Here is a 24996-nt window from a genome sequence, read left to right as displayed (position 1 = left end):
TGGACGCTCATCTGATTCTTCATGGGGCTCTGTGACTGACGAGTAGCCATTTGAGGTTACACCCTCTTGCGCAGATTATGCCATGTAGACCATGAATTATTCCATGATAAGAGCTTGTTCTCAAATTGGAGAGTTGAATACCCCAAAATTACCCATTTGATGGTTTGTTGTTTTGGAAAACACGTTAGCCCCAAATAAAATTAGGAATGAAAAAGTTCAGAATAAAAAGTGTTTGAAAAAAAATTATCTTGATCATTATAAAATGAAGTAAGCAGTTGAAATATATAACACTGTACTACCAATGGCAAGGCATTAATATTTAGATATTGCACATATTTGATGAATAATACTGCATGTGCAGTATATGTATGTATACAGTATATGTACTGTATATTTACATATACATATACTGTTTGATATACTGTATATGCATGTGAATTGATGCCCTATTGTTGTTCTTAAATGCATGAACATGAATCATAATCAGAATCAGAATCTTTTTTATTTAATAAATAATAAATCTCTAAAATAAATCAACAAAAACACAGGTCGTGCTTGGGAAATATTTACAATTTAATTGAGAATCGGAAAGAAATGGAGTTGTCTCTAGATGGCCCATGCAGTAAGAAATGAAATAAATAAATAGGGAAAGTGCACCTAAAAATAAATAAAGATAATAAAATAGATTTAAGATGGATATACACACAATGAGAATAGCAGCCATGACAACGATTACCTTATTTACATTACCCTTCTTTGAACAATTACAACAAGGTCACGTGAACGCGCATCCAAAAAGTGTTTGAAAAAAATAATCTTGATCATTATAAAATGAAGAAACACCGTACTACCAATGGCAAGATGTTAAAATTGCACATATTTTATGAATATTATTGAATGTGTATGTATGTATATATATGTATATATATATACATATACTGTTTGATATATATGCATGGGACTTCATGCCCTATTGTTCTTAAATGCCATACTACTTAAATATATTCCTACCAGTGGCAGTACAGTGTTTACCGTACTATTACTACCGTACTAAGATGTAAATATTGCACATATTTGATGAATAATATTGTATGTATATGAATGTATCCAGTATCTGTATATTTACATATACATATACTGTTTGATATATACGCATGGGACTTGATGTCCTATTGTTGTTCTTAAATGCATGAACCTGAATCATAATCAGAATCTCTTTTCTTAAATGAACAATAAATTCCTTAACATAAATAAACAAAAACACAGGTTGTGCTTAAGAAATATTTATATTTTAATTGAGAATCGGAAAAAACATGGAGTTGTCTCCAGATGGTCCATACAGTAAGAAATAAAATAAATAAACAGGGAGAGTGCACGAATGTATAAATAGAGATAATAAAATAGATTTAAGATGTATACATACACAATGAGAGTAGCAGACATCATAACGATTACGTAATTTACACTACCCTTATCCGAAACAATTACAACAAAATCACGTGCACGCGCATCTCCAGCCCGCACGCTCTCCAGAGCTGAGCGTCTCAGACGTTCATCACGTGGAGAGGAAGAGGAGCAAGAAGAGGAGGAGGAGGAGGAGGTTGAGGGGTTTGGAAATGGAAGGAGGACGAGGAGAGTTAAATCCCGGCGTGAGAGCTGCGTGAATTCCTCCACCTTCGCCGCGGTTCGTCTCTTCTCCCCCGGAGTGGACAGATAGCCGTGGATATGGAGGATGTCTACCATTACACCCGCAGCCCTGCGTGGGAGGAACTGGTCAGTATGGACACGCCGCGACACTCTCCGAACCCCCAACCCCCGCAGCCCCACCGGCATTTGGCCAGGAGCGCGTCGCTTTTACTAATTTCACAAAAAAAAAAGAATAATCAAAATCTCCAATTTAAAACCGGGGGTGTTGAATTATTTACTGTAGAACTTGAAAGATATTGGTGATTTCCACACGCCGCGAAATGTGCCCGGTTTACCCGGTGTGCGTTAATCTACACGATTCAATAGATGCAACATTCACATTCTGCGTTTACGCACAATCCAAAAGATTACTGGCTTTTCTTCTTTACATCTCTATGATACAACTTAAAATCTCCCTCGCGTCCACTGAATTGTGATAACTGAAAGGAACATGAGTTATAAACCGCGATCCACCGGATAACCCCTGTTTGGCATTGTGATAAGTTCACCATTTGGATTTTAAAAATCAGAACTGAACTATTGGAAATAGATAAATGCTTTGAGCCACGGTGGACTTTGGAAGGAAAACAGCTTAAAGTTGGCCTTTCTGTGCTTGAAAGGAAAAAAAAAAATCGTCCAGTAGCTGTTTCCTTATCAGATGCAGATAGTCAGCCAGACACATCTAGACCTTATTAGGAAGATACTGTCGAAATAAGGATTTATTCGTCACTAACAAGCCGCCAAAAATATGAGCATTGTGAAGGGTTTTCACTGTGCGTGGGACTGAGCACGCGGTGTGGAAATGGACGCAGGTTGAAGCTTGAAGAAGTTTGATTTTTTTCTGTTTTTTTTTCTGTTTTTTTTTTTCTTAAGTAACTTAAGTGTCAGAAAGGGACGAGTTTAGTGGAAGTGGGCTTTGCAGAGCAGCCGCTAGGGTCTGCCCTGTCACGGATGTGCATGTCCACGGGTGTCAGAGCGAACTGGTGCCTCCAGGAGGGACATGCTCCATCCACAACCCACGCCGAACACGACCGCCTGCGGGACGAGATGACCGCGCGGAGAGACGCGACTCGGCCGCTGTGCGGCTCTCGCCTCCGGGATCGGAAAGGAGCCGCGGGGCGGTGGAAGGCTAACCCCGACTCCCCATGTCTGGCCCCGCGACAGGAGCCGGAGAAGGGACCGGCGTCCGCGGAACGAATCCACCCCCACGCGGCGGCTCCCGTGGCGGGATCCGGCGCCGCGGACGAGTCCTCTGACAGCGAGGCGGAGCAGGAAGGCCCCCAGAAGCTCATCCGGAAAGTGTCCACCTCCGGACAGATCAGGAGCAAGGTAAGGACCGTATGTGTTATTCATCAGTGGAAATACACACATCCTTTTGCAATTCCTTACTTAAGTCATCAGATGCTCTTAACTTAGATCTTAACTTATACTGTTGTTACATTGTTAATACACTTAAAGACACGATTGACTGTCGGTTCCGCAGAGGGGACATTTAGTTGTCACAGCAGCGAAAAAGCAGCATACAATATACGGTATACAAATAATGATATAAAAAGAGAAAAAGTGTAAAAAAAGGAATGTCTTGTGCAGGACAGTGGCTGTTAGTTGTAGTCCTGTGTAATATGTACATAAGAATAAGAATAAGAACAACTTTATTTATCCCGAAGGAAATTGTTGTGCCAGAGTTACAAGTAAAACATAACAATAAAAAATAATGGTAGAAAATTGTATAAACAGTAAAAAAAAAAGAACAGTAAAAAAATAAGAAAAACAAATAAACTATAGAGTGTTGAAGTAACAAGTCAAGGCTATAAAGTGTCTTAAGGTCTTAAGTACCAGGCGAAAGATAAGGAGTGCACAAGCGTATGAAAAAATATTTCACATGCAGCTGAAATACTGCACAGTTATGAATATATATACAGATAAATTATTAGGACTTACAGTAAGTGGGTGAGATTTCTTTTTTTTTTTTAAGGTTTAAGAGTTTGAGATTCCCTGCGGCTGAAGGGACATGAATTAAAATAAATAAATAAAAGATAGATAAAAGCATTGCATGAATGAGGGTGGTAAAAAACAAGCATTTTTTATAATGCATACGGCAAATTTGTATAATTATACAGAATATTGTTTTGCAAGTATATTGAAAATAAATGTTTCATTTCAGTGACAGTTTATGGACTATTTAATCTCCAGATTACTTTTTAGAAGCGTTTTAAAATCTTTTAGAACTGCACACTTCATTATTTTGTTGGTGTCGCCATGCCATTTAAAGTAAAAAAATATTGTCCAATAATTCTACACACATAGGATTGTAAGCTTAGCATGTTAAACATGATCAAATTATTCCTGCATTACATTAAAAAATGCTGCAATGTTTGACAGCAAGCCGGTGCTAAAAGTCCACTTTGAAACATCTTTCCAAATGTCTGCAAGTTTCATGAACGACGGGTCTTCAAATTGGGATGTAATGTTTAGTAGGTTTTGCTGGTAGAGTAGTTCAGTGTTCAGAAAGTCACCTGTACACAAACAGTGTCCATCAAAACGCCAACATCTGCGTGTTCTTTGGAACAGTAGCGGTAAAGGTGGTGCTGCTACCTCAGTGTGACTTTGCAGGCATCCTCCATGTGATGGACATGTAAATAGTGGCTACATTCCATGCTGCAAATGAAGGTCATACACGCCTTATTGGCTCTTAAAAAATTAGCGGCAATAGTAATTCAAGGTTCACATTGGTCTCAATGTAACTTTGTAATGTCTAAAAAGAAGATGAGAAAAAAAAACATGCAAGAAGCAAAGTAAACTATGCAAGTGTTATGAAAATTGCTGTATCGATATGCTTCCGTTGGGTCTAAAGTCCTCAAATAAAAGCCGATAGTCACATTATTTCTCAAGACATTACCTTTGAAATGTCAGATGGAAATGATTGTATGGTACTTCTCATTACTCTCCAGGAGCAAAAATATTGAATTGATTGAACTCTCTGACACAATCAAATAAAGGTGTATTATATGTATTGATATTTTCTCAAATTGCTACAGAATATTATGACATGTATAACTGTGAAACTATCATTTTACATAACAGATATAAGTAGTTACAGTATGTGCTTAATTAAATTGCAACTCATACAATTTGTTTGTAATAGATTTTAATGAAACACATTTTGCTTCCATTTGCATCAATTCCCCTAGCAAGTTTTTAGATTGATATGTTACATTTAAGACTTCATATTAATCTTGAGTGTTATTTAATCTCTCTAAATTGTAGCCTAGCTCTAATTTTGCCCGGTTTTTATGATACATTGACAACAATATGCATATATGCATTTGACTGGTAATACTGGTCTCTTTATACTGTAAAGCCAAAGAATATCATAAATAATTTAACATATGAATATGGATATTCAATACGCGTACAAGTGTGAAGAGGCATTTCATATTTTCTTGTGGGAAAGGATTCATCAATTAAAGTAGTTGTTTTTCTTTTTATTTATTTATTTTTGATTTTTATGTTTTCTTTTTCGGCCTTTTTAAAATTTCTACCACAAAACAAAACAAAAGCCCAATTGTACAAGTGGGTGAGGTTAAATAATTGCTGTATTGCTATGATCTTGTTTCTTGATTAATGGAAGATAAAATGATCATGTCGCACAAAGATGATTATTTCTGCGGCCCGATAATAATGTCCCTTTGACACGAATTGCCCTGCTTGAATGTGGAGACGGAAGGATAACCATCAGCTGCATATCTGCATTCAACTCAACATGTAAACAAACAAACCCACTGCTAATTCTTATCTCTGACACCTAAGTTTTCTTGGCCCTGTCATCGTTTTACGCTGAAAATGAGCACTGTCCTTATCCACCAATGGATGTAACCAACCGCTCCATTCTGACATATTCATTATTCAGCATAGGAAAACTTAGCCAAACCCTATACTAGCACATCTTTTCAGACATATTGCGGGAGCAAACCAAATGTATTTTCTGTACCATTTATTTTCTGATTTAAACAATAAATAATAGAGTTGGAATGCTACCATTTGTAAGCAAATGTTGGCTTTGACAATAGTCAAAAAACAGTCTTTGGTGTCAGATTTTAGTGGCTTGTGCCAGAAAAGCAAGCGCATCCTCCCCTCAGAGGCGGCGAAAAAGTAGATACAGAGACTTGTTAAATTTCAGTATTGAATCTTAAGATGACATTATTACGTTGCTGCGAGTCGCAAGGCAATTTAAAGTGTGGTGCAACTTAAAGTCTTAGTGTAAATACAGTTGAAACCAATTGCTGCTCCTCATCACCTGATGTTTGTTACATTACCTGGAGGACATTTCAACATGAAAAGATTTTTTTCCATATGAGCATTGATTGTTACATATGTGTCATTCATGAAGTAAAGGTTTTATAAGTCGATGAAGGAAGTGATGATTGGAGTTATAAAATGGGAGTCATTAAAAAACAACAACAGCGGAGACAAATAATGAAACCGTTGAAATTGCACCGGCTGGTGGGACCCAGATATATTTTACCTCATGTGTTTTGACTTGTACTACGATCCACATGCCACACTGTACTTCTCTGCACCCACACTGGTATCAACCACTCCTGCTTTAATTGCATCAGTGTGCTTAGCATGTTGACATTTTGCGTAAAGTTGCTGCCGTGAAGGTCAGTGGGTTTTCTTAGTGTGTGTGTGTGTGTGTGTCAGTGTGTGTGTGTGCGTATGCATGTGCTGAGAGTTACTAATGGATCATGCAGCCACAGACTCACTGAGTGTTGTTCCACTTGGTTGTTTGCTCAAGTCTTGACTCTGTATGTGTGTGTGTGTGTGTGTGTGTGTGTTTGTTGGTGTACATGCATGTGTACACTTGGCCATCACATTGTCTATGTTCATCCCCTCTGTCTGCTGTCTCAAAGGTTCTTTAGTTTCCACTGGCAGTCACATCTGTAGTCCCTATCTGTCTTCGTCAGTGCTAGTTCTGCAACGTTGTAGGCAAGAAAAAAACATTTGTGATTTTATTTTCTGCATTTTTTCCGTTTTCTCGAAGGGATCAGTCATTATGCCATTGAGGATGTTAAAATGTTCATCAAATCTCCTTGTAACATGGATTGTATATACTGAAAAATGTCTAACTATGATACCATATTATTTCATACATCATCATTATTATTATTATCTATATTATTCCTTATATTCAATAATTGATTGCTATGTACCGGACAGTAAATTAGAAAATCTAACTGCCCACCAAAACACCAGAACATCAACACGGATCAACATGTGCATGTGTCTCTATCTGGCAAAATCTCTCGTTTGGGAGGCAATGTCACATAATAATAAACACAGTTGAATTCAGTGGATGGAAAGTCGACATCCATTTAGCTGTGTTTGTTCAAAATATCTCGTTCTTTGATTTTATACCAGTATTGAAAAAAAAAAATCTAAGGGTTGTGATCAATCCTTCTATTTACTAAGTTTTACCAGATCAGTCCATTACAGTCATTTGGCTGTGCTATTTCTCAACCTCTCACTTACAAAAATAGTAACCTCCTTTTTTAACCACTATGCAAAGTAGCACCAAAGTGGCATTTCATCCTTAGCTGCAGCTGAAGTGGATCGAGGTAATTGTGTGTAAATTGCCGGCCTCAGTAACATCAACATCCCGTGTAGCTACTTAACACATGTATAACTGTTAAACCTATATTTGTTGCAAACAGGAGATCACAGACAGATGAATTGCCCCTTCCTAACTACTGCGTTGTAATTTTACCATCCCTGCGGTGAAGTGCTACCATGTGGCGGGACGAGGGAGGCTACCATGTTACAATTACACCCAGCAGATAGGATAATACGCTGAGACAAATACAGGAGATATTGAATAGGATGGTTTAGGGATTAAATTGAAAATATTAAGATATTTACATGTCCTCTCTTGATTGTTCCTCCTTAGCAAAGAGCACATTCTTACTGAAGGATGACATACAAAGCCATAATGGAGCTCTAATTGAGATTAAATGCATGGGATGAGTAAAAGGACCGCTGTCTTGTCTCTCAGCATCCACTGAAATGAAGCAGTATAACCCGCAGCCCATGACATTCTCTGAAGACTCCAGCTTCGGTTTGTCATGCAGTCTAAGTGACTGCTAGCTATTCGGACTCAGTCGTATGCAAAAAAGTATAAAACACAAATCTTTGTCTTTGACCATGAAGTGGTCGTTGCTAAAATGTATCGTGTCCTCATATGGGGACGGTGGGTTTATTTTAGTGTTTACTATATACAAGTGAATATTTAAATTCAAGGACTTTCATTGTTGTCCCCTGGGGGTTTGGGGGTTGGGGGATTAAATTCCAACATCGTTGAATGAGTCGGTCTTAATTGGCAGCGTTGCCGTGTACGTCTCAGTTTGACTTTCCTATGTCTTCATAACCTTTCCTTTATTTTTGTTTTTTCCCCTTGCAGGAGCAATATCAGTGGCAATTTTTTTAATTTTTTTTTTGGTTTTTGATTCTAATTTTTTATTTTCATTTTACACTGATTAGTTTAATTTGCTTTTGTTTCCATTAGCAAGCGCAAGACATAAATAAATAATTAAAATCTCTATTTAAGGATAACAATTCCAAGTAATCAAATCAGTTTATCAAATACAAGTAGAAAGAAGTGTCTTTGAGACAAAACTCAGAATGTATTGTGCTCATACGAGGACTTCAAGTTGCGTGAGGTTTTGTAATATGTGGGTGAATGACTGTACTTTTATGTGCACTATTCAAGGCCCTTACAAACATTGGCCTTATTGAAATGAAAAAGACAAGATTTGGGGTCTTTCTCTATGTGCGGCTCTAGTAATGTGGTTTATATCCAAATGTTCAGGCACAGCATTTCCATTTGCAAAGATCAAATGTGTTGTTGTGTTTAACCAGCTGGAGGCAGCAATGTACTTCCTGTGCTTAGTCTGCCGGAAATTAAAAGACGAAGAAGAAATCAAAACAATACAAACTGCATATGTTTATTGACGTCTTTCTGGAAAAGCAGGCAAGCACTAAATATACCGGCTATTGGCAACTGGCAGCAGCTTCTTCATCCAAATTTCTTACACGATACCTCCACTAGGGGCGCAATGTTTCTATTCGCCAAGTCCTTGCATTTTTGTGAGGCCTAATTAAAATGAAAATGCAAATATTCCAGTTAATATTTAATTTTATAGCCTGAGCAGTTTAGAACCATATAAAATTACCAAGTGCAACCTTTTTAACTTTTCATTTTTTAATGTGTACCCAGTACTGTTGTGGAAACTATTTACACATGAAGCTCTAAATATATATGAATTTAAAACACAAATGCGAGCATTATCAAGGACCCATTTACTATTCATTCTTATAAAATACAAATATTAGTATCAATTACAGTGAAAATGTTATTTTGAATCGAAACATGATCGTTTGAATCAATTCCATTGGAGGTGCCGATGCAGAACTGCAACCCCAGCCATTTACATTAACATGATTTGAACAGTGGGATCCCAATGGACGCCCAGTCGTCCCGGGTTCATGTTGGGATACTGCCTGGGATACCTCAGGAGTAACATCGGTTTTATTTTGGAGGGCCATTCAGTTTCTAACACCTCCTGCATCCTGTATAAAGCAGTTGCGCCTGGAACTGTTTCTTACTATTATAAGAAAATGTAGTACGTCTGTGTGCCGCTGTAATTGCCCTTCGGGGACAAATAAAAGCAAGTTGACGGGAATCTAATTGAATTCCAAGGCACTGAGTATAAGAGCAATAATAATTTAAACCTGTGCTTTCATATAGTCTCTTCGTTGAGCGATGCAGAATGTTTCACACAGAGTGACGGAAAGAGTTGCTAGATACAGAACAGATCCAAACCCCCGCTGACTTCCTCACACACTCTACACCAGGGGTCCCCAAACTTTTTCCTCCGAGGGCCAAATAACTTTTCCCCTCTCTGATGGGGCCAGTTTGTAACGAAAAAAGTGTGACGATCACAGAGCTGTCTAAACGTAAACGTTTATTGCTGTCGGAAAGCCGCGCATAGCCAAAAATTAACCCTTTCTGGGATCTTGACAGGGAAAAAAAAAAATCAGAAAATAAATAAGAACATTATTAATGAATAATGTCTTGGTCTCATCTCTTGGGAGATGAGACAAACCGCCTTTTCTTTGAATTTAATAAAAAAAAAAAAATTGTCCACTGCAGGTTAAATACTCTGCATTCTGTATCTATTTTTCTCTGCTATTTTCCTTGTTATTTGACAAGGGTGTGTCCAGGATTTGTTTTTGAGGGAGAAGTTTCAGATGAGGCACAGAGTGCAGAAGGTTGAAATAGAATGTTACGTTCTATGCATGTCTATGCAAGTCATGATTACGTGGCCAGAATGCTAAAAAAAATTATGATGCATCGCTGCAGAATGTGGAGGCGGGCCACTTCCGGCCCCCGGGCCGTAGTTTTGGCACCACTGCTCTACACACACCAATTAGAAACATTTAGGTTTTTTTTTTAGTTTTTTTTTTGCTGCTTGAACTATGTTTTTGCATGATCGGACCAACTGAACCTCTTGCAGCCTCATATGTAATGTGTCATTCTGAGAATCGGACACCTGGTTTCTTCCCACCAATAGATTTAATGGAAGTAAAAGTACATCAAACCAGTGTAAAAACACTGTATCTCTTCAGCAGATTTTGCTGCTCAAGTGGACAACACACAAAAACTTATGAGCTTTTAGGTTGTGACCTTGTTTTTCATGCTTATTGATGTTAGATGAAACATTACTATGCTGCTCTTTATGAAGTGCCCGCTTGAGGAAGTTGGAAGTTATAAGTACACAGTATGGTCACGGGTCGAAATTCCCCATTTACGCTATTAAACGCTGTAATTTTCCCTAAAATATTGTTTTGCTTTTATACTCACTGTATTTTGCTATCACAAGCATCTAGAAAAAAAGACTAACAAATGGAAGAGCTGAAAAGCTTAAGCGCAGATGATGGATGACAGTCAAGATTGAAAGAAAATCAGATTAATTACATAGTATATAGTACTTGCATAGTTACCTTTGAGAGCCCTGCAGGGATCGGTAATTGGTTTAGGACTTAGTGCTGTGGACCTTCAAGGTAAGAGGACTGAGAGGCAGGGAGTGTGTGTGAGGAGTTGAGATATAGCATTAGTGTAATGGAGTCTAGTGTTGACTCTAATTAGGCCAAGCTTAAGTTCATCGACGGTCACGTCCAATAGGAAGCAGCTTTTTTTGACTGACACCCCAGGTCTTGTCAGATTGGGGACACAAGTTCCGCTCAGCCACCAGCGACAGATGCTGGATTCATTTGAACCGTCTTTGTTCATTGTATTAGGTTGTGTTGCGTGTGTGTTTGAGCGTGCACTGTCCTGGCGTGGCGCTCTGTCAGCGGCCGGCCCAGAGAGTGGGTGTAAGCAGCATGGCACTCAGGTTACTCATTTCTCTCTGAAACAGGACTTGCTCTCTGTATCACAATTTAGCAGAAGAGAGGGGCAGTACAGAGGCAGGCTGCACGGCTATTTATAGATCACTTCTGGCCTACTTGGCAACAGGAAGGAGATGAAGACAAGGAAAGGAACTATGGAGGCCAAGGAGGGACAAAATAGAAAAATGGAACATCCAACTAGAGCAAAGTAGTTTTTGGTCTCTCTGGCCTGTGTGGAGGAGAAAAAAAAAAGTTTCACTTTCAGACTCCTGTGGCGCAAAAGCAGAAACTAATTGCACCTAACTGAGGGCTGATAATGAATGATGCAAAGCATTTTTTTTTTTTTTTTTGTTTTTGGCGTGAACAATGGCGCCGGTCCTTGCTCAGCGGCACACGAGTTGTCTGTAATTCGATAATGTGATCATTTACTGTTGTGAATTTTAATATCCCGAATACAGCTTGTGTGTGCGGGAAGTAACTGTTTAGTAACAGTTTATCAGCTTTGCATTAATTCGAAAACACACCTATAAATCACAATTTTGCCTTTTCTTTGTCTTCCCACTGCTCAGACATTTGTAATCAGATTCTGCCGGTTTATGATCTGGGAATGGAGCCGTTGTATCAAGGTACCGCTCGACGCGATCCTCCGATTTCCTCCAGAACATTTTTATGGTTCTGGAAATGAAAGCTTTACTACTCAAGTTTCCCTTGGTGCACTTTCCGAGGAGAAATAAACCGCTGGTATTCCTGTGTTCAGCGCATCTTTAAATCTCTTGTGAACATTCCTCTTTGAGAGCATTAAACAGCAAACAAAGTTATTTTTTCTATTTTTTCTTTTCTCCATTTGGAAAAAGTCCCATCTGCTAACTTGGACGTCAGACATCCTTGCTCTCTCCAGCTTATGTCTGGATTAGCCAGTAGTATAGGGGGAAGACATTTACCGCCCACTTTTTACAGCTGAATTCAGCGTAATATTGTTCAGTAGCCTGGCAGCTCTAAATGAGGAGATGACTTCATCTGACCCGCCTGCGTTTCAGTCCTGGTTTGATTGCATTCACAGGCAAGCGGCTCAGGCCTTATAGGGAAGTCGACATTGAGGTATTTCACCTTAATAAACTGCAGGAATTTGGTCTTCAGCTGTATTTATGGAAAGCAGCGCAGGGAATTACTTAAACATAAGTAGACGGCGTGTCCATCTTCTGTCGCCTTCATCACCCTCAGCGATCTCTGCTGTCTGAACAGGAGGGGAGAGAACTCTGTGACATTTTCTTTCACGCTAGGCTTTTTGTGCAGACTTTTATTTTTTATTTTTTGTGATCACAATGAACAATAGTTTGCACACTTAAAGGAAAGCTAGGACACAATTTCCAATATTTTAGTAATTCATGTGGTGTGTTCTCTGTTTTTTTTTTTTTTTTTTTTCTCAAATAAGACTGTTGGAAGAAGGTTTCATTAACTAAAGCAGAACTCAAAAATTCTCATTGTATGTTAGAGTTGAAAAGTAAATGTATTTCTTCATACGGGTAAGAGCATCTTTGAAAAGTATTTGTGTGTCAGTTTCACTTTCAGGGGTTAGATTATGGAATAGTCTTACAGGTGAATTAAAACAAAGAACAGAAAAAAAAAATTAGATTTAATAAATAAAATATATTGTTTAAAATAATATACAAAACACAGATTTTAAATAAAGTTAAGGATGGGGAGCTGCTGTTTAATCCAGGGCTTTATTATGATTTTTTTAAACTGTCTAAAAAAAATAAATTGTAACTTTGTCATCATAATGTCATATATGGCATATATAAGCGTGTGTGTTTGCCTACTCCATTTTTAGCGTGTTCGAAGGATAAAAAGTACATGTGAAAAAAGTTAAAGGAATGTTGTAAATGACTGCTAAAAATCTACAACTAAATATGTCTTAGCTCATGCAGCAAAATAAGTTACCACCATTTGGACATAACCATTTAAACCAGCAAAACTTGTTGAAAGTCCGCATGACAAAGACAATACCCAGATTCCCGTTTGATATGATGTGAAAGTAACCTGGTGGCCAGATGAACCCACAAAGATACATAAAATTGTGACAATAAATAAATAAAAGTAAATGATCTGTTCAAACAAGTAACTGAAGTGCAACCGCCGTGCAGTCCAAAAGTTTATTGTTGCTTTTCATAAGAACTCATCCCTGAAGTTCTTTGAGTTAACACACAGAAGGCTGAAGTCATAAAAGAGAATAATTGCAAGTTTGTCCGCCCAACAAAGTCAGTGCTCTTCATCAAATATAGTTATAATGCTGATCTCCCATTATGGCTTTGTATACACATGCTTCATCTAATTGGATCAAGCTCGTGTGTGTGTGTGTGTGTGTGTGTGTGTGTGTGTGTGTGTGTGTGTGTGTGTGTGTGTAGTCTAGAGCAGTGTTTTCTGTGTTTAAGTTGACACAGCTGGTGGGCAGGATGTCAGCTTCAGCCCTTCTCTCTGTTTGCAATTCTCCCCCCTCAGAGAACAGCCTTCCTTTGCTATAAATAGCTGCCCCTCCCCCCCCATGTGTGCCCAAACTGAATATGTGTGTTATATCGTTTCAGTTTTCCCCTATATTAGCGCTATTTGCTGGGTCTGTTCATGTGTGTGATTTTTAGGGATATGGATGGGGATCATTTGGAGAAACACGCCGGCTTTGTAAGAGAGGAATTGCTTTTCCTGTTCTAGTATAATTCTGACTTCCACAGTCGGGGGTCCCGATCAAAACTTGCATCGACGTGAACCTCGTTCCTAATTGATCCATATAAATGAAGTAAAAATAATCTGAAAATAATACTAGCGATGTATTCCACTGTTTAACTTTGAAAAAAATCAAGGTCAAAATGATATAAATAAGTTATACACTTTAAACCGTGCGTGAACTGTTCATCGACCAAGTTATGTCACAGCAAATAAAACATTTCCTTCCTTTTCTTGCACCCGGTTCGAATAACTCCTTCGCACACCTATTCCCCATGTAGTCTCTCAAAACTGAAAAGGAATTTTCTAGTCAGTCAAGGGGGGGGGGGATTTCTGTGTGTCTTATAGTTTTATAATTTTCCCTGTTTCACTTTTCAATCCTTCACAAGCATTTGTAATAACAAGAACAATGCTCACAATTTTTTTTTTTCATCTAATCCCTAGTTTAAAAGTAATATGATAAAATGATCACATTGTATTCTTAATTCTTAATAATAAGTGTGTTTGCCTGGTACAGTTTATTTGAAATTTATCAATTTGACAACATGCAAACAAAAAAAAATTATATATATATATATAATAAATATGTAAATAAATATGTAATATATATATATAATAAATATGTAAATATATATATATATATATGTGTAAGTTGCTTTTGATAAAAGCGTCTGCCAAATGACTGTAATGTAACGTAATATATCTTTATATACATATATATGTATATATATGTATAAATATATGTATATGGCCATGTGTATATATATATGTGTGTGTGTGTATGTATATGTGTATACATGGCCAATATATATATATATATATATATATGTGTGTGTGTGTGTAAATTTTCCAATATGTATTTGCCAATACTTGACCTTCTTGACCCGCTCCTCATCTCAAACAGCACACAACTATAGATCTGAAAGTGCTCTGTTGTTTAGTATCAGTTATCATTGCGTGGACGGAGAAGCCAATATGATATTGTTGTGGGATGCGATGGATGTGTTCTCTGACGTTTCTTTTGTTTTGCATTGGCAGACAAGCATAAAGGAGGGACTGCTGTTGAAGCAGACTAGCTCATTCCAGAGGTGGAAAAAACGCTACTTCAAACTGAGAGGCAGAACACTTTACTACGCCAAAGATGCCAAGGTTCGTAGTTTAATCAAAAAAATATAATATTCGCTCATTTTTGAATTATCTTAATGATCGTTCTTACACTCTCCTTTTTATGTTATTTTTCTTGAGAACTCTGTCTTTCCCTGTTTCTGATCTCTTTTTCCTGCATCTTACTGTCCTGCTTTGGATTTTGTGTGTGTGCATGTGTGTGTGTGCGTGTATGTGAGTGTGCTTGTGTGTGTGTATGTTTTTGCATGCATTCACACACACACACACACGCACACACATGCATCCCTACACCAGACTGGCAGCGCCTTGGCCCGCTGGCAGGAGCGTGCCCTGCGCAGGGTATCCAGGAGTCGGGTTTGCTGGCGAGTTCTGTCCGTGTGCTGGACTGGCGCCCGACACTCCCCCCCTCCTCTGGGTGTCAGTGGATCCGAGGAGGGCCTAGTGAGAATACGGGTCAGCACAGACCAGCCAGGGGCCCGGGCCCGCTCACCTGTACATGGTAGTGCTGCATTCGTGCCCTGTGGTGCTACATGGCCAAGACAAGAGATACTGTCTTCTCCTTGTGTGTGTGAGGGTAATTTTTTTATGTGACCATTTTTACTCTGACCATGTCCAGCTCATGAATTAAAAGTCATACAACAAATTCAGTCTTTCCAAAACAAAGGACTTACGTAATACCATATGACACGAATGCACTCGATAATATATAACCGGAGTCTCAGGATGGACAACAAAACACATGTGATGCAGCATCTGTAAAGATGTGTCTTAATTAAGGCTGTGCGATAGAGACAAAACCTCCCATCAGGACGCAAGGCCTGTTTAAATGAGCGCATGTATCAGTTTTCTGCTGTTTCCATGAGAAAAATCAGCGTGCTGTTTTGTGGTCACTGTTTGACCCCCCGTGTCCGAAGCACCAAGGGGACGGAGGAGACCCTTTGTATCGAAACGTTTCACACCTGGATGATGCTCCTGAGTTGCTTCCGGTGACATAAAACAGAATGGAAGCTTTTCGATGACAATAGAGGTCGTTTTCCGACTGAAAAAAAAAATCAGGTCTCATCGCACAGGCCATAATAGTTGTTTTTGCGTAATAACAAATTTCCAATTATTAATGTAGCCATATTCGTTTAGCACTCTGTGATGCTTGTCCTTCCTGCAGCTTACATTGTAGTCTTGGGTTATGCTAAGAAATAGTAATTATCATATAATTAAAACATAATAAGCGAGTGAATGTCTGTCCTGGGCAGAAAGTGACAAGCTCCCATTTCCGTACATGTCCATCCATTCTGACATCTCCAAGGTTGCCCGGCTGGCTGTGCTGCCCTGCACTTCAGGAGCCCAGCCTCCTCATCGATCCATCCGGGAGGCTGCATCTCAGCCGCGGTGTTTGCTCTCCCACTGTCACGAGATCTGAGGACACAGATGAGTTACAGCTTAAGAAAGTTGGCGGGAAGAATGAATCTGGACAGCTAAGGCATGCACATTTGCCAGCGTTAGCCAGGAAAAAAGAAATAAAAGGGAGAAAGGCGAGAAAATTTCGTTTTTTCAATTTGCTGAGATGCAGCCACTGGGCTTAATTCTGGATCTATGGGTAACAGGATGCTTGCCTCTGTCCATCACTCACTGTGAGCTTTCAGTACAACTTAAGAAGACTGTATGTGTGTGTGTGTGTGTGTGTGTGTGTGTGTGTGTGTGTGTGTGTGTGTGTGTGTGTGTGTGTGTGTGTGCGTGTGTGTGCGTGCATGTGTGTGTCCGCGTATTCGCAAACGGATGTGTGTGTTGGCCTTGTGGTAGGGTAAGGGTGTGTGTTAAAAGAATGTTCACCAAAACACTCGCACATGATGCAATAGCGTAGCAGCCAAGAGCGCTTTTACAGAGCAGTTGTGTTTATGTTGGCGTGCCCGTCACACTGAGACCCACTTGGCCAACACACTCCGTACAAAATATTCACACACACTTGCAGGCGTGTATTCATGGAAGCACTGAAGATACATGTTCCCGCAACACTCACACACGTTTGGTATTGCCTGGTATTGCTGGTGTGTAGCCAGGCTCTATGAGAGCATCGTTAACTGGGCATTCCCTCCGTCAGCTCAAGAAACACACACACACACACACACACACACACACACACACACACACACACCCACACACACAAACGCAGTCAGAGGGCATTCCTTTGACGGCAATGGCTTTTGGCCTGCGGCCTATTATGAGCTCGGATGCGTGCCTTCCGCATCACGGCTCTGGTAGGATATCGTGTTCTTGTTTGTAGACCCTGGCTCTCCCCTCCGTCTGCCCGCTGGCTCCAGCCCTCCACCGCATTCAGCACAACATATTCGCCTTCACCGCCATGTCGTTCGCACAATTCTCGTCCGGCCACCAATTCGAAACAACACGGAGGCTAGGCTCGGCGTGTAACGCTGCGTTTCTGTGTTGTGGTGTGGTGCATTTCTTGGCACGGTCGCCTCTCCAGGAGGCCGGGCTAACTAGACTCATTGCCCTGAAACGCAGCATCTCTCAGGAATTTGGTTTTCCCCTCTCTATCTCTTTTAACCCCTTCAAACGTATAAACAGATGCTTTAAAGTTCAGGGAGTATAATTTCAACTAATTGTCTCATCAATCATTAAACTGAGCGACTTAACTTACTGGAGGGCAATATCGGAAAAACTGCTGCTCCCAAACCTTTTAATCAATTTATAATCCATTTCCTGCTCTGATCCCTCACTTTGTATTAGAATAATGTGGCAAAGATTATTGATTTGAATAATGAAATATATGCTTGGCCCCTGCAAAAGAACTGACAACCAGTCCAGAACGAACCCCGCCATTCGCTTGCGTGCAGAGGAGGCAGTAGATAATGGACATATTTTCAATTATTTGCCTTTTTTTTCTGATCATTTCAAATTGTTTTGCTCCGACCGATTGCTAATTCCTCACAGATATTTTCTTTCTTTCTCGGGAAGTCATTTCTTGAACATTTTATTCACAGTCCTTTACAATTGATTTAGCTTTTTTGATTCAGTTTTTAAGCTATTTATTCAGTTTTTATAGGTCATCCCCCAATTCAAATCACTTTATCACTTAAGACAAACCCAGTAAGCAAAAATCAGTAACAATCATTTTTTTATAAAATAAATCAAAAAATGAATTACACAGTTTTCAAGTTCTTCACTTCACTTGTGTTCAGCTGACAGTAAAATTATGTCATATACTTTTTAATTTATCGGTTTGTTTATTTTCATCGCAGTAGCATTCACAAAATGCGCGTGCTTATTTTTTCCGGGGGACATGACATCTGGAAAAAATATGAAAAGCGATACTGTGATGCTTTAGAAATCACAGAAAGATGTTTCACTTATCATAAATCTTCCAGCTCTTCCAGAAAATAAAACTGTAAATCTCCCCCCAAAAAAAGAAAAGCTCTTTTGTTTATCTTCCATTCTGCAGCACCAGAGAGCAGCAAGAGAGATGGCCACCGGTAATATTCAGTACAGCTGGGATAACGCACTGATAGAGTCATTTTATTTTGCTCTTCTAGACTTTGAAAATGTTATTAGACCAAATGAATCAGACTAGAATTGTTAAACAGGCCGGTTAAGCCTTTTACAGCTGCTCCGGGTAAAAAGACTTTTCCCCATATGACTGCAATTCCTTCAAACCACATTCTGGACGCAACCGTTTGAATCAATGCCCAGCCTTTCTGTATCTATGTCTCTTAATATGTCCATGTTGCCTGGCACTGACACTTACAATCCACCCCTTTTGCTAAGGCTGTTGGTAGAAACTTGGCAGTTGTCTTGTTATACACGGCCTGGCTCAAACCGTTTGCCAGGTTGACTTATTTTTCAAACTTAACAAAGTCAGTCTACTCCTTGCAAGATAAATTCGGGTTGCTGCAATTGTTTGATCCGGTCATTAGCGCTACCAATTTGCTCTTATTGACCACGTTTAGACAAAATGCGAACATGTGCACCGCCGGTGCTGGTCAACAACAGCTGAGCTGCAGGTGACGTGCGAGAGCTGGAGATTCCAGCCGCAGGGTTCCCCCGGAACAGCTTCATCTTGCAATAAATCTTTGGGTCTCGACTGGCTCTGAGGCAGCTCTGACCTCTGCTGTCAGCACTCGCTTGTGCATCTGATCTCAACCAGGTCCTCCCTGATCCACACCACGTTAACACAAAGCCGCAGGCGACAGAAACAGAATCGCACCAGACCCGACTGACAACTGAAAATAAGATTGCGCGGACGGTTAACGTCGGAGTCAAACATTGTCCGGACGTCGAAGAAGTCCGAGCAAAGCGTGGCAAAACCTCTGCCTTGTTCCCCAACTGTTCCATTGTCATGCAAAACATAATTCCAGCCATAAAACATTTTGAAAACTCATCATCACGTAGCAGATGTTAATAAGTGTAGAGAATGATTCCTGTCATAGCTGTAGTAACATGTCGAAGCCTCCATCCTGTACTGAAATGCTCCACCTGCCCATTCTCGGTTTGCCTTGGTATTCCTCTCACAGCCAATCATCTTTCTCCTGCCATGCAAGCTAACCAGTCACAATAAGCTAAGTTTAGCTCTGCGTTGACAATAAAGTGCATTGACTCATTCTTTCTTGCTGTTTTGTTCCCTTGATTTCTCCGTCTCCCCCACCCGTAGTCCCTTATCTTCGATGAGGTGGACCTATCAGATGCCAGCGTTGCAGAGTCCAGCACGAAGAATGTCAACAACAGCTTCACAGTGAGTGCACCTTGGAGTTCCAACACACACACACACGCACACGCACACACACACACACACACACACACACACACACACACACTCACACACACACACACAGGGCTACCCAGACAGAGGCACATGATTAGCGCTGTCATGGGTGAGTGTACGGTCTTGCTCAGATTGTGATGTCCAGACCTGTGTTGCTCTGCAGTTTAACTGAAAAACTAAATTGAAAGTCCGATGGTGAAGTGCTTTTTGGGCCGGGTGACGGATGACTGACATGGTGTCAGGAGGCCGGTTACAATCTCTCATCCACTTGGACTCTTTCTTTATTGCTTCCTTCCTACGTCGCTTGTGGATCCTTACAATGTCTGTTTCCATGGTCATGACTGCAGCTAATGTGTAATTTCTTGACAAAGGCAGACCAACTACAAGTTAAAACAACTAGGTGCTAATAATGGTGCCGCCTACCTCTGCCATCCACACCCATGAAGGGGTGGAGGTGGGGGGGTCATGCTGGCAGATCCTTTGTCCTCTGCCGTGATGCGTCCCTGGTACGCTCGGGTTCACACATGCTTCGAGAGTCCTGCGCAATGTGCTTCCATGTGCCAGTATCGATTAAGTTTAATTCTGACATTTTGTCATCCGATGGAGATCGTTTCACCTTGAAAAATGACAGCGTATCACTATGGGTGGGTCCGAGTTATGTTTCGGTTGTCTGAGCTTTTGAGATCTCTTCTTGTCGTCATTTATATTTGTCTGCCCATCAGGTTTATGCCTGCCTTTTACTGCGCCCTCCTCCTACCTCCATCTCGTAAAAAGAACAACTCTTGAGAAATCCCACAAATAAAAACCTGCATCGTTGAATTTAGCTCGAAATTGCTTCCTTTTTGTCCAGTCGATGCACAATTTAAGGATATTTAACTGATATTGAAGATATCACTTGAGTAAATTATATTGATATATTGAATATATATGTGTTACAATACATCATTTAATTTCCCAGCATGTTCGTTCTTATTTTTTTACGACATCCTGCCCATAAAGGTCCAGTGCGGCGGAAGAAGTAAATGTGATCGGTTCCTTGTTCGTCTAAAGAATAAGCAGCTGAGCCGCATGACCGTGTGGGTCGTGAGGGAAAATAAACATGAATGTTACCAGCAGCAAGCGTGAAAACAGAAAGTGCAAAAGCTAGCGGTGTCCTTTCTATAAATGTCTCGCCTCTTCCCGGGTGCTGCTATATTAAGCAACAAGGAGGAGGAGATTGTCAGGCGAACAGTGCCCAGAGGAGAGCACCGTGTTATTTTTAGCTACGCCTCGAAATGCTACAGTGACCACTTGGGATGGCCTGACGTCCGCCTTATTCATAAACAAGATTACCAGCCGTGCCTCACGTGTTCTCAGCATGACTGCACGTATGGATTTGTGTTTGTGCTTGAACCGGCCGGGTTGTGTCACGCTCACATACCAGGGGTGTGGAGCTCAGCTCAACGTGTTCTCGCCAACATCAGCATTTCACTAAGATGGTGGGAGGGAGTTGTAGAGGAGATGATGATGATGATGGTGATGAAGGAGGGAGCAATTGAGATGGATGAAGAGAGGGATGGAATATGATACAGAAGTTAGAAGAAATTCAGTCGGAGAAAGTGGGTGGCGGGGAGTCTTGAAAGGCTGCTTTCATAGGAAACCAGTTCAGGGGATGATTGATGGGAAAAGACTGCAGAGCAATTTAAGATGGCGAGGGGAAAGACACGGCGAGGAAGAGCCGGAGAGGAAACCCTGGAGTGACGTTGCACAGCCTTCGCAGCTCCGCTAGATATACGGTACATCCACCATATATGCGAGCGATGTGAAGCAGGGAAGGAAAGACAGATTGTTTTGGGAAAGAGGTGAAGTGGAGAGGAAATGAAGACGGGACAGAGTGACACGGAGCAGTGACACACTAAACGACAGGTAATGAACGGGACTCCAGAGTGAATATGTGCGACGCTCATCGAGGCAGACAGTCACGTTATCCGACAGGGGAAGACCGGGCTTTGTCCAACCCGTTATGTGATGAGAGAGAAAGAGAGGGGATGGGAGGAGAAAGAGTGAGAGAGCAAGGGAGAGCAAGAGGACTGCATCACTGGAAACAAGGAAACACAGCTTCTGTCTGTTTCGTCTTTTCTGTCTGTCCTGCTGTTCTGCATGAGTGTGTGCGCTTGTGTGTCGGGCTCCCGAGTGCAACTTGCATCGGGCATCTCCACCAGTAGCACAGCAAATCATTTCATTTTGATTGCACACGATCGATTGGTTCTGCACTTAAAGCTTTTCTTGAGTGTATTGTGCCCCGTAGGCATTGTTTACTGATTTATATAAATGACTTGTATTTAACTAGAGGTTTAAAGTAACAACTTGACTTTTCAAATGAGGCAGAAATTCTCTATTGTATAATCTTTCAGTGCAACATCTAAACAAATTATTAATACAGCTAATGCATGTGTGTGTGCAGCTGAATGTATTATCTGTGGAGATGCATGTTTGTGTGTGTGTGTGTGTGTGTGCAGTTGTGGTGGTATTGCAGAGGAGCCTGTGTGAATACACAATGAGACAGTGTCAGTGTAGCGCAGAGCGGGAGCACCTTGCAGTCCATGTGAGTGGTGGCTGAGTGCAACAACTCTCCCCAAAAAAACATTACAAACAGAGAAGGCACCGCCCCTCCCACCCATTCACCCGGGCTTATTGGATTGGCTCAGCCATTACTGTCCACTTTAAATCCATGTCATGAATCTCAAGGAAATTCAGATCAGCTCCGGACGGTGCAGTTTCACGCACACAGAGGTTCCCCGGCACCTGACTCGTGACGGAAAATAAAAACGGATGAGACGTAAGCACACGGTCATTTTCAGACAGAGGTGCTGACCGGCTCTTATCACATCAATGATGGATACACCCATGAAGGTCAGCGAAGAAGAGAGGGTTCCACATGAGGGCTAGTCAGAGCTAGCCTCGCATCACCTTGCAACCGGTGCTACAGACACAAACTGTGTACTGCCAATTTTTTAGCGCGTGCTGAGAAGCCGAAAACGCACTCGCGCTCGCACACACTCACCGGCTCACTCCCACTAATCTGGCGGTAGTCGTCTCCTCTTAAAGTGAAAGAATGCTAATGTGATTACCTTTGAAATCAAGTGAGGGCAAAGAAAGGACAGCCGCTTAAACCCAGAGTTTGCCGAGCCGCAACTCCCCGTGTGCCACGCAGTGTCGTCTCAGACTCCAGTGTGAGCTGATATTGATTAGAGGTCACAGGACTGACTGATTACAGAAGTGATGAAAGGGATTGATCAGGGGATTGATTTAGTTCACGTGTGTTTATTTTACAGGACTATAAATAAGTCAGCGTCTTATTTTTGGCAAGAACAGTTGTAAAATGTTTAGGAAGACTAGCTTTTTACCCATACCATATTTTGGAATAATAATTAGTTTCTTCTTCTCCTTTCGGCTTTTTACTTCAGGGGTCGCCGCAGCGAACCAACCTTCTCCTTCTCCTTTTCCTTTCGTTCTGGCTGATAGTCCTCTATTGCATAGTACCCCTGACCATTTTCTCCACCCATTGCAACCTACTGGAACCCGTTTCTTTACCTCTATGCTCCGTTGCTCCGTACCGTTGACCCCAAGTACCTGAAATCCTCCAGCTTCTTGATCTCCACTCCCTGTAGCCTCACCGTTCCACCCGAGTTCCTCTCATTCACACACATATATTCTGTCACGCTGCCACTAGCCTTCATTCCTCTCCTTTCCAGAGCATACCTCCACCTCTCTAGATTTTCCTCAACCTATTCTCTGCTCTCACTACAGATCACAATGTCATCTGCAAACATCATGGTCCATTGAGATTCCTGTCTAACCTCATCTGTCAGCCTGTCCATCACTACTGCAAACAAGAAGGGGCTCAGAGCTGATCCCTGATGGAGTCCCACCTCACCACTGTCTCACAGCTAGCATACATGTCCTATGCTGCTCTCTCTGGCCTTCTCTGTACTTCTCTATTAGCATTCTCAAAGCAAATATTGCATGTAGTAGTACTCTTTCTAGGCATGAAGCCATACTGCTGCTCACAGATGCTGACTTCTGCTCCCAGTCTAGTTTCCGCTAATCTTTTGCATAAGTTCATTGTATGGCTCATATGGCTCACATCTTAAAAATGGGCACCATCACAGTTTCTTCTACATTTCTCAGGCATCTTCTCACCCTCGCGCTCCTTTTGAATAATCTAGCCAGAAACTGTACCGTTGCCTCTCCTAGACACTTCCATACCTCCACAGGTATATCATCCAGACCAACTGCCTTTCCTCTTCAAGGCTTTCCTCCCTTCATTCTTACTAACTATTGGTCTCCAATAGTCACCTCTTCTACCCTTCCCTGTCTTCCATTTTCCTCATTCATCAGCACCTCAAAGTACTCTTTCCATCTTCACACCACTCTACTAGCATCTGTCAATACATTTCCCTCTCTATCCTTATTCACCCGGACCTGTTGTACATCCTTTCCATCTTTAGCTCTCTGTTTTGCCAACATGTATAAATCATTCTCGCCACCTGAGCATACAAGTCATCATATGCCCTTTGTTTTGCCTTTTCTACAGTACCTCTATCCTTACCTTACGCCGTATCTCCCTGTACTCCTGTCTGTTCTCTTCAGTCCCCTAAGTATCCCACTTCTTCTGGGCTTTACAGCAGTTAAATTCCAGGGATACTATGCAATAGAAGACTATCAGCCAGAATGAAAGGAAAGGTGAACAAGACAGTGGTGAGACCAACAATGCTGTCTGGTCTAGAGGCCGTGACAATGATGGAAAGACAGGAGGCAGAGCTGGAGGTCGCAGAGATGAAGATGCTGAGGTTCTCTTTGGGAGAAACGAGGACGGAAAGGATCAGGAATGAGTCCATCAGATGGACAGCACATGTTAGATGTTTTGGGAAGAAGGTCAGAGAAGCCAGACAGAGATGGTTCAGTCATGTACAGAGGAGGGACTGTGAATATATTGGTAGACTGACACTGGAATTGGAGCTGCCAGGCAGGGGGTCTAGGGGAAGACCAAAGAGAAGATTTATGGACATAGTGAGAGAGGATATGAAGTTAGTTGATATGATGGTTAGATGGAAAGGGTTGGTTCGTCGTGGCGACCCCTGTTGGGAAAAGCGGAAAGGATTTGAATATTGTATTTGTATATTAGCTTTTCTTCGATTCATGTAATTTGCAGAATAATTTGGGTATTGTTAGCATTGTCTGTCCAAGGCTTTTTTAAAACCAATAAA

The 24996-nt window shown here is 41.0% G+C and overlaps 1 protein-coding gene across 8 annotated transcripts in view; it reads left to right on the top strand.

Moving 5' to 3' along the window:
• Positions 1-1536: 1536 nt before the first annotated feature.
• Positions 1537-24996, top strand: part of dgkh (diacylglycerol kinase, eta) — a 58987-nt gene continuing 35527 nt past the window's right edge. For 4 of the 8 annotated variants that reach the window (XM_086144861.1, XM_086144856.1, XM_086144862.1 and 1 more), the window contains exons 1-4: positions 2516-3015; positions 14890-15000; positions 15271-15429; positions 19637-19717. In XM_086144861.1, coding sequence (XP_086000987.1) covers positions 2638-3015; positions 14890-15000; positions 15271-15429; positions 19637-19717 — 729 coding nt within the window. In that variant the 5' untranslated portion in view covers positions 2516-2637. Of the gene's footprint in view, positions 1774-2510; positions 3016-14889; positions 15001-15270; positions 15430-19636; positions 19718-24996 lie in introns of those variants that run through there. The other 4 variants (XM_086144859.1, XM_086144864.1, XM_086144860.1 and 1 more) reach the window with 3 other exon arrangements.

The sequence above is a fragment of the Fistularia commersonii genome, chromosome 4 (assembly GCF_037954325.1).
Source record: "Fistularia commersonii isolate RoL2024-O1a breed Wild chromosome 4, RoL_Fcom_v1.0, whole genome shotgun sequence".
Classification (NCBI taxonomy): Eukaryota; Metazoa; Chordata; class Actinopteri; order Syngnathiformes; family Fistulariidae; genus Fistularia; species Fistularia commersonii.
This window is presented reverse-complemented; position numbering and strand designations above follow the sequence as displayed.